Genomic DNA, 17,071 nt, shown 5'->3' on the forward strand with positions numbered 1-17,071 from the left:
GAAAATTTCATCTCAAAGATTTATTTGGATGTTGTTGGACAAACAGGCACTCAACTTCTTCAGATTTAAGGTCATATATTTCAGACATCTTATCTCCGAAACAATCCGGTAACACTCCAACCCCCTAGCCTACCCACACAGAAACACACACCTTTTTCTTTTTTTAATTTTTGACATGAGTAGTTTATTATCTCACAGTGGTGAAAGGTATGGAAAAAGTCAGATTTTGCACGAACGCGCGAACGCGTATTTTGAATCGGTTTGTATCGCATTTCAAACCTTGTGCGCGTCGCATTTTCTCAACTCTTTCGGTGTTTGGAAATGCGATGAAATACTTTTTCTCTCTCGTGTTTCATACATTTTATTTATTTAGTTATTTATTGTTGGTTGACAGAGTTATAGACTTTTTTATCTAGAAAAAGCAAAGAGATAAACACAACACCAAAAACGGGGAAATGTTTGTGAAAGCTAAAGACCTAGAAGTCTATGAAATAAATTGCTACAAAGCCAATTATTTTTGACTCCCTTTATGTGATTATGTGCCGAACATGCACCTAATAATTATTTAGCCTTCCTTACTATTACCGTTGCCTTCGCTTACCACGATGCATGTACCAAACTTTGTGCTTAAGATTATAAAGCTATTTATTAATGTCAGTTGTTGAACTAAGTCACTACAGCACATGTTACAGCATTTAAGGTGTTAAGCGATGAGTTCTTTTAACGAACAAAGACTTTCCAGAAATCACCAGAAGACACTTCACCATTGTGGTCATCGCAATTCGATCTTGAGCCATCCTCAAGCAAAACCCAGTGATATTTACCAGCCACAAAAGCAAGGTGATCATTTAATCTTTGTTGTTCAACTTGAAATGGCGGCCCCCATTTACCAACTTCAAAAACGATATTGTTCTGCTTTCCAATCATCGGTTCCCCACTTGTGGCAAATACCGGCTAGCCCCGAGTTATCATCATCCATTCTGACAAACGAGCCACAGGCGCCGGGCTGGACATCCGTCTGACCGCTGAAATACTGGACTACAGCTTCACCAGTGCTGTTAGCGGCCGTGGTCACGTGGAACGTACGTCCATGATGTCGTTTACTACAGTGGAATCTAATTTGAGTGAAAGGCAAGTGGGTTCTCAGCTCATCCATGGCGCTTTTCGTGAGAAACGTCTTGTTGTTATGATAGTTGCTTATTCCGGGATATGACTTCTCAACCGACAGTTGGATGGGAGATGAGTCAACAATCACAAGGTTGGAGCACACAGCGGCAACGCAAAATGACGTCACCTCCGGTCCGCCGCCTCGAACTAGAATGACTGAAAGTGGGATGAAGAAATGAAAGAAATAGTACGGTGAAAGAACAGTAAGCTGGGACACCAGTGGAGATGAATATCAAATTTCCAATCATAAGCGGCGAAACCTAACTTCCAGGGAGGCGAACGGGAAAGCAAAAGTCGGAAAAGACTGATGGAAAATTTTGGCGGCAAGACCTTGAACTGCGCACGCGCGCTGTGTTGACCGCTGTGTGAGGTTGGAGACAAGAAGCCAGCCTCCTGCAATCAGGCAAGGGTCAGCGGTTATTTGACAAATAAAAGCTTCCGAAAATACGACGAGGCAAAAACTTTATTAAAAAATCTAAAATCATCAGCAAGTGTATACTATTGCACTGCATGGCTGTATATCAAATGCAACATAAATTATGAAGGTATATCCAGTTGTTTTTATAATATACTATTACATGACTTTAACTTTCTGCTTATTTTCAGGAAACAATAAGCCATTTATGACATTTATGGATGACATTTTTGTGATACCCTGAATCACCAGAGAGAAGTGGCCTCTTCAGTAGGGCCTGCCGTTATTCTGGAATGACTTTCATTCCGGAACGAGTTCATTTCATCCCCATATATTTCACTGTATCTGTTTACATGATACCAAGACGAAAGAAAAGCCATTCCGGAATGAGCTCGTTCCTGTGTATTCATTCCGGAATGAAATTTTCGTTCTGGAATGACATTTCATTCTGGTATCATGTAAACACAAAACGAATTTCGTTCCGAGATGAAACCGAATATCATAAAACATCGTACGGAGGACACAGTTTGAGCTCAGAACAAGAAATGTAATTGTAATCATTTTCTGTTTAACCCAAAGAAGCAGTCCTGTAGTAAAATTGCTCGTTAAAATTGCATGTATGGCCATTAATGGGCACAATAACATGTTTGCACGAAACATGCGCCACCTTGCTTTTCATCTCGCGCAAAAACCGCGCACGTAAAAAGGCCTTGTCGACTCTGTCATGTGAATGCAGAACAAACTTCATTCCGGTACAAACTCGTTCCGGACAGATATTGCCTCCTAGGCCTCTACTCAGGGAATTATCCATTACTTACCACCGTCAGTTGTCATGTCACAGTAGACTTTTAAAGGGTTTCCGCTCTCCTCGGGGTCGATCCAGTACTCTCCGTCTCCTTTGGAGTTCCCAGAGTCCCGGATGTGCTTACAAGAATGACCAGGCGATAGAAATACCAACCTAGATAAGACGGTAAGGCTGCAAACAGAAATAGGTTTTTTCATCCTACACGATTACAAGAAGTAGCTAGAAGTAACAACAGTAAAAGTAACTATCTGTAAGTGTGAACGTGATTGTTGTCTTCTAGGATGTGATAAGCTATTATTGGATGACGTTTTTGTGATAAGTCGACATTCCTGTTTTTGGCTATTTTAAAAGAAAGATATCACTACTTTTACTCTGCGAATTATCCACAATTACCACCGTCAGTTGTCATGTTACAGTATGCTTTTAAAGGGTTTCCGTTCTTTTCAAGATCCAACCAGAAAATACCGCTGAGCGCTTGTTCTCCTTCACTCGCCTTGATCTCTTCACACGAATCAGCAGGCAGTTCGGGAACATAACCGAGGGGCACTGGAATTGAATAAAATAATCCAATTAAACTTGTTATCGTTGGTTAAAGCAAGGTATCGGATTACTAGACTACAAAAAGGGTTTAACATTGTTTAAAATTATCTCATTACAACTTAGCATTGCGATTTGAATATAACGTTATTATCTTTTGGTAGTTGTATTACTTCTGTTTGGAGCCTTCTTCATGTAATATCTGTCGCGGTCCTTGACAAAGTCCTCTGGTCTGGCCTCCTTAGTTCTGTTATATTCAACTCGCATATGTCTTTGAAAAAGACATAGTTATAACTTTGGCATCTGACGTCAGAGTTGCACGCCTCTCTGCAGGCCATCGAAAGTGGCCGAGACTTGAACGTCTTGAAGGTGTGGCCCTTTAGCATCATTTGATAGATGGAGTAAGTGTCAATTCCGCATTGCTGGCTGGAGATGTTGCGGAACATTACAGACACCAACAACAGAATGGCGATAACCGGCATCTTCGATCTGCAAATTAACATTAGTTGACAATGAATTTCCATTATTTCTGTTTGAGTGGGGGATACGACTCGGTAAGGCAAAAAAAGAAAAAAAAAAATAACTTACTAAGCTTGAAACGCAAAAAATGTGTCTTAACACAGTAAATTGACAAAGTAAAAAAAAGTAAACAGAAACAATGACACGGGTTGCTTAAAAACCCTTATCTTTGAAGATTTATGGCGTGAAGTGTTTCATATATATCATTTGTTTTATGAAAGTGAGTTAAACGGTCCTTCGCCTTCACCTGTCCCCTGGCGCCAAGTTGGCGCATAGGGCGTCGAGGTTTCTGTAATCATTCATTTTTCACGAGGTTAGGTGATTAGCCTAACGCCCAACCCCCAACCTGGAGGACCAGGGGCTGTCCTTTGTCAGGTCTCTATCCCTCGACCAATCCGGCACGGTTGAACCCACCAGGGACGTTAGTTAAACGTTAAAGAACAGAATATTTACTGCTCAAATCAGTAAGAAAAACTGTGTTTTAATGATGGCTGACTTTGTGAATGAAATCTTACAATGAAATTCAACAGCAAAAAACTCTCAAATCAAAAGGAATAAATAACCTTTTAAATTAATAGTATGTAATTCCTAAAACACGATTTTCAAGAAGACGCATCAAAATTTTTTTTCTATCAGTGCGAAACACGCTTAGTATTGGGAACATGTCATGGATCTAACGAATGCTTAGACTCGACGATGAGTTCATTTCATGCTGTTGGATCTATTCAGTAACTTGCGATGGAATTTCCCTGTTTTTTTTTAAGTTTTTGAAGTGTTAAAGAGACTTTTTATGCCTTAGAAATACACTCTCTCCTTCATTCACGAAGTTATCGAAAAGGCAGTGGCAAGCTCCAATATCACTATCAGCTAAGCAAAACCGCTTTCTCTTCAATTATTTAAGTGCTGATGTGGAGCTTCCACTTTGTGTCACTTAATTGATGTGTAGTACGGATGTACAGCTTTTTACTTTTTGTCACGAAAATTAATTCTTACCTTCTGTTTACTTGATGCTTTGTTTTGAGAAAAATAAATTGGAAAATAAAATTTGTTTGTTTCATATTGACAAGAATTGTAAGCGCCGAGTGAGTGCTAACAATGTTTATTCCAATAACAAAACATTTGAAGGTTATTGCTGAATTACTTTGCTAAGCTAAGTCATACAATGCAAAGCAAACTTGAGAACTCCCTCTACAGTCCTTTTTTCTTTATTAACGAGTTACTGAGAAGGTATTTATAAGATCCAAAATCTCACAAGCTCTCTCTTTTTAATGTATTGATATACAGAGGAGTGGTCAAACACTTGTCCCTCGTTTGATTGATAGTTCTTATATGTTGTCGTCTCATTAGCCTTGATCTATTCCTAAGATGCTCAAATTTCCACAGTGCCTCAAGCTCTGGCCTGCAGCAATTTCGAAAAGGTCAAAATAAATCAGTATAAATCTAGCTTTAATCACGATTGACTGTGTTCAATTGTCGAAAGAGACAAAATAATGTATTTTACACTATGAAATAGAAAGTAGATAACAACAAGAAAGGCACGAGTCATTAAATAAAAACCTTTTCGAAATTTTTAAATGGTTTTTCGACTCAAGTGTTTCTTGCGTGTCTTGTTTAACAAGAAAGTTAACAAGAAAAAAAAAACTAAGTTACTAAGAAAAATTGTTTTTGATAGGAGAACTACAAACTATGCGAACGAAATTTAAAGGCCTGGGACTATGTCACGGATTTTACCAGATTTTTGAACAGTCAAAATTTATATTTGTGTCGCAGGAAACGGATTTCAACTTGAAAAAGCAAGGCTTGCTTTTTCAAGATGTTTCCGCGCGTCTTCAAAGAATCAATACTTTTGGCCGTAGCTTGATTTCTATCCGCAGATTAAGGTTATTTCTCCCTTTAAATTTAGATGTTCAAAGATAATGTTTTCAGTATGGGTTAAGTTGCCAACCACTAATTTCAGAACAGTTTAGACCAAAACCTGGCGACATCCTCGTGGCATAGCACCTTTAACAACTAAGGAAAATTCGATAGCAAAAAATGCCACACTATCTGGTACGTGCGAAGAAGGTCTTAAAAATGAGTACCTCTTTAAACCGTCTTTCAAGATGAAACGTCAGAAAACTTGACCAGCGATGAATCCATAAAGTACTGGGAATGTCATGAATCTATTGGACACGTACACTGCGACAACGAGTTTATTTATTGTTTTTGTTTTTGTTGTTTTCATGAAGTAAAAAGATGATTTTCTCCAGGCTTTCAAGCCATCAATAATTTATAAAACTTCTGAAAAGTAACATGTTCTGTGATGTTTTCCTTGTTAAGTTGTCATGACAACTATAGCGTAACACTCAATTTTCCCTGTTATTTTTCAAACTTGTAAGTGTAAAAGCCGGAATGCATCGTGAAGAGCTTTTCTGTCCCTAAGAAATACACTCTGCAATCTCTCCTTCACTCACTATGTTATCAAACCGCTCCTTTCAATTATTAATGTGCTGATGTGGGCCTTTTCACCTAATAATATGTTTACCTGAATCATTGTTTTGAGAATAAATAATGAATTTGTAAGAAAGAAATTTGTTTCATATTGAAAATTTATTGTAAGCACTCAGCCGGTGATTGCTCATTAAAATTCATTTAACTTATATTTATTCCAATTGAAAACATGGAAAAGTAAGCGATGAAATTCTTCGCTAAGTCGTATGAAGCAAACTAGAGAATTTCATTAAGTCAAAATACTTTTAAATAAATTACTTATATATTTTTCGCCTTTAACCAATGTTCTTCTTCCCTTCCTTTCCTTTTCAACGAGTTTTCGTCACTTTCAGTTCATGCTTTACGAGTAAGTATGTTTTTTAATAAGGACGTTCGTGCTAATTATTTGTGCACATCCTTACTTTGCACCTAATTCATGTCGCAACGCCATGCTTCGAGTGCGCGCGCAGAAGAGGATAAAAACATAGATAGCCGTTGATTTCTTCAGATTTTAGGTCATATTTTTCGGACATCTTATTTCCGAAATGAATCCGGTGAGACCTCCCCAACCCCCACAGACATACACACCTTTTCCTTTTTTTTTAATTTCTGACATGACTAGTTCATTCAGTTGATGGCGACATCACTTTTCCGAGAAGTGATTGTGCCCGCGGTTTTCGTCCCAGAAGTTGCTAAGCGACATGATGATTTATTTGTAGGCGCGATTGCTTTCGGAAGTACTCGTGAGCGCTCGCGCTAGTTTTTGATTGGATGAAGTAATTCGGAAATTCTTCGAGTGTTGCAACGTAGATTTTCCAGAACCGGCAGTTACTCCCCCGACTGCATTATCTCACAGTGGTGGAGGTATAGAAAAAGTCAGTTTTTACACGAACGCGCGAACGCGTATTTTGAATATGGGTTGAATCGCATTTCAAACCTTGTGCGCGTCGCATTTTCTTTACTCTTTCGGTATTTGGAAATGCGATGAAATACTCTCTTTCTCGTGTTTGATACATTTTATTTAAGGCTCAAGCAGACAATGTTTGTTGCCAGGGTTAGTCTTTAATTTGTTATTCAGCAAAAAAAGAGCTAAACAAATCATCAAAAACGGCAAGATGTGCGCAAAAAGGGCCTTGGATTACAGGTAGTCTATGAAATAAATTGCAGCAAAGCCAGAAATGTGTGGCATTCTTTGTGTAATAATGTTTATCATTATGTAGTGTTGTGACATTTACATATATAATAACGGTTTAGCTATTTAACGGTAAATTCCCATCACCATGTAATTTGCACTTTACGTTTGATAACTATTAAAACTGTTTACTTGTTGGTACATAGCGATCCACGTTGCCTTAGCTTATCAGTGGACCATACTTTTGGTTTATTGAATATTAAAACTATATTAACTAACGGTAACTCCGTGCTCTACAATTCTGCGGTAGGTGAAGTAATAAGCAATCATTATAAGATTTACATTTTACATTGCACAACACTTGCTTTTTCGCTTTACAATCTGAAATAAAATGCTTTCTTTTATACAGTGATCTACATGTCGCACAGTTCACATATCGGCATGCATAATTAAACGTGTTATATTTTTCAACTACCGCCTAGCCGGAGCGAGGCGTGGAAACGAGAATTAGATGTTAGTAAAAAATTAAATAAGGACGCTATCAGTTGCAACGGACGCTATTAGGAGCAACGGACGCTATCAGTAGCAACGGACGCTTATCACTAGAAGCTACTAGAAGTTCGAACTAAAGGGATTTTATAGAACCAGAAAACACAAATTGTAAGTACGTTTGTTTCGAATTCACGTTTATAAGAAAGCTTGTACAAACAGGACTTGTGTATTTCGAATATTGTAATTGCAGTTGACTATGACTTCGATTCACTACTATGGATCAAGTGTAGTGCAAATAATATAAAATTCAGAGTTCTTTAAATCCCTGGTGTATCTTCAATAAAAGTACATGTACCGCTACAGACAAGAGAAAGTTTAAAATTAACTTAAAGAACCGTAGTCAGTCTCCGCCATTTTTAAGGCCATCAAAATTATAAATATTATCGTGTGAAGCAAAAACTTAGTTGCAACGCGAACAGTGGCGTAATTAGCAGTTTTAATAATTACTTGTAGCAGTTTCACGGGGATCTCGTTCTTTAAAATATTTAAGCTCCGTAAAAAAAAATGAAACTTCTTCTTTTAGCAGTTTCACGGGGATCTCTTTCGTTTAGATGAGCTCTGTGAAGAAAATAATATCGAAAAGCTTTCAACAAAATCAAAGGCGTGTCTGACTAAAGCCCTTGAAGTTTCGACAAAGCTTTCACTACTGTAAACTTGGCCGGGGAAGCAAAAAAAATTGAAAGTTTCGGCACGATCAGTGGTTGAAGAATGCTTTATGGGGCGGGGCATGTCCCTATGTAGGGGCACTGTGACAGACATGTCAAAAACGGTCTGGAACCTTTGTTAAAATTTACCAAATGCCAAATGCACCAGATTTACAATGGCCTGAATGATACCTTTGTAAAGCATTAGAGCAACCAGATTTGGTTGACAGAGGTAGACTTTGGCATTGATCATACAAAGTGTTGAACAGATCGCCGAAACTGACATGTGTGACAAAAAAACTGCATAGTTATTTTATGAAGTCAATTAAATTAAGTGTTTTTCGGAGCCAAATATGCGTGGCTGCCTTTGTGTAACTATATGCGTCGTCAACTCTGCCTTACAATTTATCATTATGACGTTTTGTAAGCTTATGAAACTAATTATAGCAATGTCATTAAAAGTTATTCACAATTTGTGCTGGTTACAATCACACAATGACGATTGAACTATCTAACGATTCACAACACCTTACAGTTTACCACTAGTTGCATAACTCTACAGCAGCATGCAAAGCTCTATAGTCAACAATCGGTCTTTTAACGAACAAAGACCTTCCAGAAATCACCGGAGGACACTCCTACATGATAGTCATCGCATTCCAATCTTGAGCCATCCTCCTGCAAAACCCAATGAGATAAATATACCACAAAAGCAGGATGACTGTACAATCTATGTTCATCCAGAGCATGGCCCCATTTGCCAACTTCATAGAAACCACCTGCATATCCCCACTTATGGCAAAGTCCGGCTGACAGCGAGTCGTCATCATCCATTCTTACAAATGAGCCACAGGCATCGGGCTGGGAATCCGTCTGACCGCAAAAGTACTGGACTACAGCTTCACCAGTGCTGTTAGCGGCCGTGGTCACGTGGAACGTTCGTCCATGAAGCTTTTTACTACAGAGGAATCTCAGTTGAGTGAAAGGCATGTGTGTAATTAGCTCATTCATGGCGCTCTTTGTGAGAACCGTGTTGGTATTATGATAGCTGCTTATTCCACGATAAGATGTCTCAACCGACAGTTGGAAGAGATAGGGGTTATCAATCACAACGTTGGAGACAAGAAGCCAGCCACCTAAAGTAAAGCAAGAATCAGCAGTTATTTGACAGAACAAAGGCTAAAGGAAATAAAACAGTTCAGTCTTAAAACTTCAGCTAGAATACATTAAATAGATACACATTTACAGTGTAACGATACTACAACAACATGTAGCTTTTAGCGCATGCAACATATCATGACATCTTCGAGACGGACAAAAGGCGTAATTCATTACATATACACGAACCCATGAATTAATCTTCATTTAATGCTTATTTTAATTGGCTGCCTGGCTCCACTAGCCCCTATGGTTATTCCAGGCAGCCAGTACTCTTTCTTTTTTTAATTTCCTACCTGTATACGTGCATATTTATGAGTCTATGGTGGCTTATCCGTCAAAACCGGTTTTCGAAGCCGACTCGAAACTGACTTTATCGCCCAAGCTAAATCAGTCTTAACAACAGTTGATCATGAAGTACTATTTCAAAAACGAGTGCGAGGGTTTCATCAGGTTTCCAAACGCGAGAAAACATTTGGTTTTATTGCTTTTGAGCGTTTGGAAACCTGAAATGAGCGAAAGCGGCGTCGTCGCAGAATGTGCACGCTTCTGCGACAAGTCGCTTCGACAAAACATAAATAAACCAATGAGAGAGCGCGATGTATTTTGCCATATTGAATTGGAAAACTAGTTCACATTTCCACTCTTCCAAATTTACTGCGTGTGCACCGAACAAGCGCCTTGTCGCAGCGCCTTGTTTTGAAGCAGTACACATGAAGAAACTTGTCGCAGAGACCTGTCGCTGCGACTGGTCGCCCAGTGTGTCCCGACCTTAAAGTGTATGCATTTTTACTCAAATATTTATACATCACTTACCACCGTCAGTTGTCATGTCGCAGTAGACTTTTAAAGGGTTTCCATCGTCCTCGGGGTTAATCCAGTACTCTCCGTCTCCTTTGGAGTACCCAGAGTCCCGGATGTGCTTACAAGAGTAACCAGGACGAAACGAATACCAACCTTGTGGCACGACTATAAACAGAAAGATGCTTTTTCATCCTACACAATTTACAAGCACTAGCCAGTAGTAAAAACAAATATATTTTAACTTTCTGTTAGTGTAAAGTGTAATTTTTGTCCTACTTTCAGGATGTAGCAAGGTATAATTGGATTCATGAGGTTTTTGTGACTAGTCGGGGGATCTGTAGTTTTTTATCCCCACTTTTTTTCAAAGTTAGACATCGCCTCCTTTACTCAGGAAATTATTTAATTTATCACTTACCACCGTCAGCTGTCATGTCACAGTAGAGTTTTAAAGGGTTTCCGTTCTTCTCGAGGTCCAACCAGTAATGACCGCTGACCGCTTGTCCTCCTTCACTCGCTTTGACCTCTCCACACGAATCAGCAGGCAGCTCGGGAATAGAACCGAGGGATACTGGGATTGAATGAAGAAATCTCGTTACAACTTATTGTCGTTGCCAAGGCAAAGAATCGCATTAACTGCAACTACAAAAATTGTATGACGTTTTGATTTAAATTTGCAAGTTACGTGTATTACCTCTCTTTGAGGCCTTTCTCATGTAATATCTGTCCCTGTCCTTGACAAAGTCCTCTGGCCTGGCTTCTTTAGTTCTGTTGTTCAACTCACATATGTCTTTGAACATGACGTAGTTGTAACTTTGGCATCTGACGTCAGAGATGCACGCCTTTCTGCAATCCATAGAACGTGGCCGAGCTTTGAACGTCTTAAAGATGTGACCCCTAAGCATCATTTGATAGATAGAGTAAGTGCCAATTTCACATTGTTGGCTGGAGATGTTGCGGAACATTACAGACGCTAATAACAGTACAACGATAACTGGCATCTGCAAAATAAAAAAAAAAATAGTCAATGATGAATGTACAATATTATCTGCTTGAGCGGGAAATACAAAAGTTAAGTTAAAAGCATTTATTTTATTGACGGTTTCTGTTAAAATAGCTTCATGCTTGGACCCTCGTGTATATGAAACGAATAATCAATTAACCCATGCTGGCTAACTAGAAACTATAGAGAAATATGGCGTAACGGAAGATCTAGTTAAACTCGAGATTACCGAGGACAAATCCAGTTAGTGGCAAAGAGTTTAATCCCAGGCTTAACTGTCATAAGGTTTATGTCTCTTCGTTGAATCCGCATTTTTTATTTCTGCATTTAGTGCTGTTGCCCTTCTCGAAATTATTCTTGAGAAACGTAAATAAAAAATCTTCTTTCACTCCATACAAATCAAAATCTACAACGTGTTTGCTTCAGATTGATTTCATTTGACTTAATAAAAGCATCGAATAAAATGATAAAATGACAAAACAACAAACAAAAACGAAACTGGTAGAACCAGGAATATTTTTATGCTGCGTTGTGTACTAATTTCAATTAAGGTAAAATTTTAACCTTCATTTTTAAAACATAAAACCATTTTCAGACAGGATCACAAGAGAATCGGCGGGAGTTCACGAAAGATGAAACAATTGCTCTCTTTTGATTGGGAACTTTCATACGCAAATTTGAATCTATTCACATTTTCATAAAGTACATGTAGTCGATATTTTTTTCTCATTTATTTGTCAAGCAGATTATTGAAGCCACGAGCCCAATGCTTTTATTTACTTTCTGTTAAGCGCATTATGAATTGTTAACTGCAACTGAGAAATGATCAAAGCTCAATTTAACCAAAAGGACTTTATAGTTTATGCACTAGCCTTCGTTAAGCAGTATTGCTGTAAAAATATGACTTATAATAGTGTTAGGAAAATCAAACCTGTTTTAGGTTACAATATAGAAAAGTAAGGAAAGTTTCAATATGCACCCAGTATAGATTTTGTGGTGCGCCAACTAAATAAAGGGTGGATTTATTTGAAACATACGCATATAGCCGCTGAATTAGCCGTTGGAATTTTTATTGTTTTTTAGCTCAAAAACAATAAAAAGTTCCAATTGGCAATTGCGACTGTTATACGCGTATGTTTCAAGCAAGTAAATGCGCCCATAAAGGGTACAGTTGGATAAACTTACAGGATCGGATCCAGGATTTTTCCAAGGGGGGCTGGCTGTTTTCCAATATTTTTTGTTTACTATATTGTTCAAGCCCCAGTTTTTTTATGGGGCGTTTCAGGCTTTTAGGCAGTTTTTTGAAAGTGGAAGTGCAAATTACTTTGGGTCTGAGGCCCATATTTCATGGAGCCATAGGCTCCATCCCCCTAGGGGGGTCTGGGGGCATGCCCCCCGCAGAAAATTTTGAAAAGTTGAAGCCTCTTAGACGTGATTTCCGCGATTCTGAGCAGCGTTATACAGCTGTCAATTAAGTTATTAAACCACTGTTTTTCCTTGATAATTTGGCAAAATACTCTTTCCTCAACTTATATACTTTGAGTTATATTTCGGAGAAAAAGTCTAGTTCTTATGAAATGAACAGTGATTGAAATTTAAAGTTGACAGGCCACGAACTTACAGGAAAGAACAGATATGCGGTTTTTTTTTGCTCAACCACGTGCATGGAAATTTTTAGCTCTTGGCAAAGTAGCCTGGAGACAACTTTGGCGACTTTGCTTGCTTGTGAAATCGCTTCGATGCGAAAAAAGGGTAAGAAACCTCGCTTAAAAAAGATGTAAATGGAGAGGAAAATCATTCCAGCAAGGCTAAAACAACTCTTGAAAGCTAAAAGGAATCTATGTTTTTAAAATTGTACACGCATATTTTGTAACATTAAGCCAAAAGTTCGTAAAACAGGCTGTCGAAAATCTCCTATTTTGGAACAATGGCCGTCCTTAACTTTGAACGGCCGCCTGACTATGAAAGGTGGATGGACATTGTCCTTATTTTCTATTTCAATATGTTTATATTTTCATTTTTCTGGTGGATCAAGGGGGGTGGCTAGCCACCCAATCCACCCCCCCCCCTGGATCCGCCCCTGACTTAATTGACAATAGGAAGAATAATATGTGTTGAAGAGAAATAATGGTACGAGTTGGTTTAAAACATTTTCTTATTAACTTTATGAGCATTTATAGTCTCGAGTATTTCTGATGTATCATATTTTTTGTTTGGAATAAAGAAAATAAAACAGGAAAGAAAATAATGTTGAACGTTTAAATCACTAAGAAAATGTGTGTTTAAAAAAAGTTAAGCTGACTTTAGAGGAGCTACGTCACGGGGATTTCGCAGATTTTTTGGTCTAAACTGTTCCTAAATTAGTGGTAGGCAACTTAAACCATGAAGAACGTTATCTTTGAACATCGAAAGGAAGATATCACCTTAATTTTTGGATAGAAATCAAGCTACGGCTATAGATATCATTATTTTTTAATATGCGCGAAAACAAAAAGTTAAAACTTAATTTTTAATGATTTTCATCCGAGTCATCCGCAGCCAAAAACGCTCGTTAACAGTTTCAGTGCTCTAACATAGCAATTGTTAATAAAAATGGACCATTTTTTAGGTTTCCTTCGACACAAATATAAATTTTGGCTGTTTAAAAATCTGGTAACATCCATGACAAAGCCCCTTCAAGAATGATATATCACAAAGAAGGAAACAACAGCAAAAAAAAAAACACAAACAAACAAACAGAATGGCGCATATGAGGACGAATGTTTTTAAGAACGTACCTTTTTAAACACGATTTTCAAGATGAACCGTCAGAAACCTTAACCAGCGATGAATCCGCACAGTACTATAAACATGTCCGCATGGATCTATTGGATACATAGACAGGACAAAGATTTTAGTTCATGTTGTTCGAGTTTTTCTTTCCGCTGTTAAAAGGTTATTTTCTCCAAATTTTCAAAGCCACCTGTTACTTATGTTACTTTCAGAAAAGTAATATGTATCGTGATGTTTGCCTTATGTCATGTTGCCATGGTAACTACAGTGTAACACGCAATTTTCCCTGACATTTTTCAAACTTATGAAATGCGAAAGAAAGTTAACATGAATTGTCTTCTCATTCCTTATATCTTTCCTTCATTCACGATATTATTGAGAAGGCATGCATATTACAAAATTCAACATCTAAACAACATCAGTTTGTTTATTCTGTAAACAAACCGCTCTCGAGCTCTATTCAATTATTGATGTGCAGATGCGAGGCTTTTCACTTTGTTTCACTTAACTCTGATTTTTAATTACTCTGATTGCCTAAAGATTTGTTTTGAGAATAAATTATAAATTTGTAATTTATTTGAATGAAATTTGTTTCATATTGAAATGAAATTGTAAGCGCTCAGTGAATGCTAATTAAAATTCTCTTTTTTTTTTCTATTATCTTCAGTGGGAACTATAAACTTAAGCTTTGTTATCAGCACGGTTTTGTTGAAGAGTAAAGTCTTATAGCTGAGGATAGTTTTTTTTGTAAATAGGCAGACAACACTTTTTAAATCAAAATATGAGTTTACTGCAGTTCAGAAACCGAAAACTAAACCCGTTAATCAGGCCAACATTTACAGGACCCTAGTCAGCCACGTCTTTGTTTGTGTTTACATACGAGAAGTTCGGTATTATGTTTTTCGCGGAGCATGTCTAAAGTTAAGAGATCACTGTAAATTAAACTACTAAAAGTAATTAAAAAGACTTCAAGTGCAATAAAATTTCGCTTCGCGGTACGGTTTTCATAATTTTGATGGCATTGAAAATGGTGGAGGCTGAAGGATCCTTTAAGCTCAACTGACAAATTTCACTCCGAACAAACAAAAGAATGATAGAATAACTAGTCAAAAATAAGCGCAGATAATTTAAAAAAGCATTTTTGGCAGTTTAAGAGCTCAGTAAAGCAAACGAGCAAGGCCGGACGAGGATTTCTTTTCAACATGCGAAATGTCCGAATTAAGATGGCAGAGAAAATGGCGGAGGCTGACTAGGATCCTTTTTAAAGATGTTTAGTCAAAGACACATTCATTACACAGTATGGATGCCCTCGTATTAAATTCGGTCGGGATTTTTATTCTTCACCGTAGTCAGAAACGTGCATGTGAATGGATTGATTGATTGTTGACGTTTCTCTTATCCCGCGAAACCACGTGTTTGTCTCCGTGGAAGCATTGATACTGAGAACACGTCCGAAGTATTAAAACCAACTGCAAGTATAAATTCAAAATACAAACACTAATATTGTATTGCTTCAAAAGCTCCCGTTGCTTTGAGATTGCACCTAGAGTGGGCTCGATAGTTGTTTTAGCCTGTTCCAGGCGTTCGGTTAGTTGAGAAAGCAGCGCGAAGAACGGCGAGCGAAAAAAATTTGGGCGAGTTAGTCCCTTCGCCATTCTTTCGCTCGACGTTTTCCGCGCTTCTCCCTCAACTAACCGAACGCCTGGAACAGGCTTTAGTTGCTCTAACTATATATCGCTTTCTTTCATCACCGGAAACGTCTGATTTCATTCACAAATTTTTATTTATTTGTACGTATAAAATAAAATGTGGCTGTGGAAGGCCATTCTCATCCCGCTTAATCGGCCTTTGGGCGATATATGTCATGTACTCATATATAGAAGGTAGGGACATGAGGTGCATATGAGAATGAGCCGAATGGAGTCTTTCTCATCCCCCTATTTAACGATATAGCATTTACCAGTAATACTCAAACTAAAAAATGATTTATCAAGTTACAACAAGGGAAACCACAACTAAGATGGTGACCTTTATTAGTACAGAGTTTTCCGATTACGAAGTTTTTTGCTTGGTTTGCGAAAATACATATAAAACAAAATTCAGTGAGTGTTGCGTTACGTTTTCAAACAGCTCGAGGTTTGTTAGTAATACTCCGCTGCGCATCGTATTTTCCATTCCCTTGTTATTTGAAAATGTGATGAAACACTCTCGCTTGCCCGATACATTGTAAGGCAAAAGCAGTCATTGCTGGTTGACAGAGTTAGACTTTGGTATCCAGTAAAAGCAAAGAGTTAAACAAACAGGGCCGTAACTAGCAACAGGCAAGACGAGGCACTTGCTTCGTCTAGGTTTTAACCCAAAATTAAAATCAAAATGCTTTTATTTAAGAAAATAATTCCCATTTGAACGAGATTGATGGTTTTTTAAAGAAATACGTTAAATGCAAATTGCGTTTCAGAGCTTTTAGATTTGACAAAATTCTGGGGTGCATCCCCCAGACCCCTCGATCTAGTGGCTCGTGCTTTCGACGATCACAGATTTTGCCTCTTCTTTATCTATAGCTTGGTTACGGCCTTGACAAACCACCATAAACGGGTAGATATGCGTGTAAGATAAGTCCTAGAATTGCATAAAGTCTGGCCTCATATATTGTCTTGAGGTCCCCCGTTAAAATCTCACTCCCCGCCACTAGTTGGATGTACGTTCGGTAGTTCCGAATTCAACTCCTCCATGCTTTGTAAAAGCCAACTGGTCAGCCTTTTGCCAGTTTGGATTTTTGACAAGTCTTTCAGGTTCCATTTACAATACTTGTTTATTTATTTACAGTGTCCCCAGTTAGCACAGTAGTGCTAAATACATAGACAGTTAAATAAAATGAGGCTCCCTTTGTGTGATTATGTCATCAACACTTAGCTAACACTTTCTTAGAATTTAACATTATGTAGCTTCAAGAGTTATAATATTAGTAATAAAATTATTAAAGAATTTACTTCAAAAATTGTGCAAGAAGTCTTGTAACATTCGCATATATCATAACGGTTGAGCTATCTAACAATTCCCATCACCTTATAGTACTCATGTAATCCCTTGTCAAAAC

At 37.9% G+C, this 17,071-nt stretch overlaps 2 protein-coding genes and 1 pseudogene across 2 annotated transcripts in view; all 3 read right to left on the minus strand.

The window, feature by feature from the left end:
- The window catches only part of LOC144664117 (uncharacterized), an 85,136-nt gene extending 73,364 nt beyond the window's left edge, over window positions 1–11,772 (minus strand). The window contains exons 1-2 of the mRNA XM_078525244.1: window positions 11,767–11,772; window positions 10,894–11,200 (exon numbers count right to left, since the gene is read on the minus strand). Coding sequence (XP_078381370.1) covers window positions 10,894–11,200; window positions 11,767–11,772 — 313 coding nt within the window. The remainder of the gene's footprint in view (window positions 1–10,893; window positions 11,201–11,766) is intronic.
- LOC144662986 (uncharacterized) lies at window positions 721–3,406 on the minus strand (annotated as a pseudogene).
- LOC144663468 (uncharacterized) lies at window positions 8,725–10,253 on the minus strand. The gene is made up of 2 exons (XM_078524428.1): window positions 10,215–10,253; window positions 8,725–9,376 (listed from the first exon to the last, which is right to left on the minus strand). Exons 1-2 carry the CDS (start codon window positions 10,228–10,230, stop codon window positions 8,838–8,840), a joined length of 555 nt encoding a protein of 184 aa, XP_078380554.1. The 5' UTR covers window positions 10,231–10,253; the 3' UTR covers window positions 8,725–8,837.
- Window positions 11,773–17,071: the final 5,299 nt, after the last annotated feature.

Source organism: Oculina patagonica, chromosome 8 (genome assembly GCF_052425735.1).
Source record: "Oculina patagonica isolate OP01 chromosome 8, crgOcupat, whole genome shotgun sequence".
NCBI lineage: Eukaryota > Metazoa > Cnidaria > Anthozoa > Scleractinia > Oculinidae > Oculina > Oculina patagonica.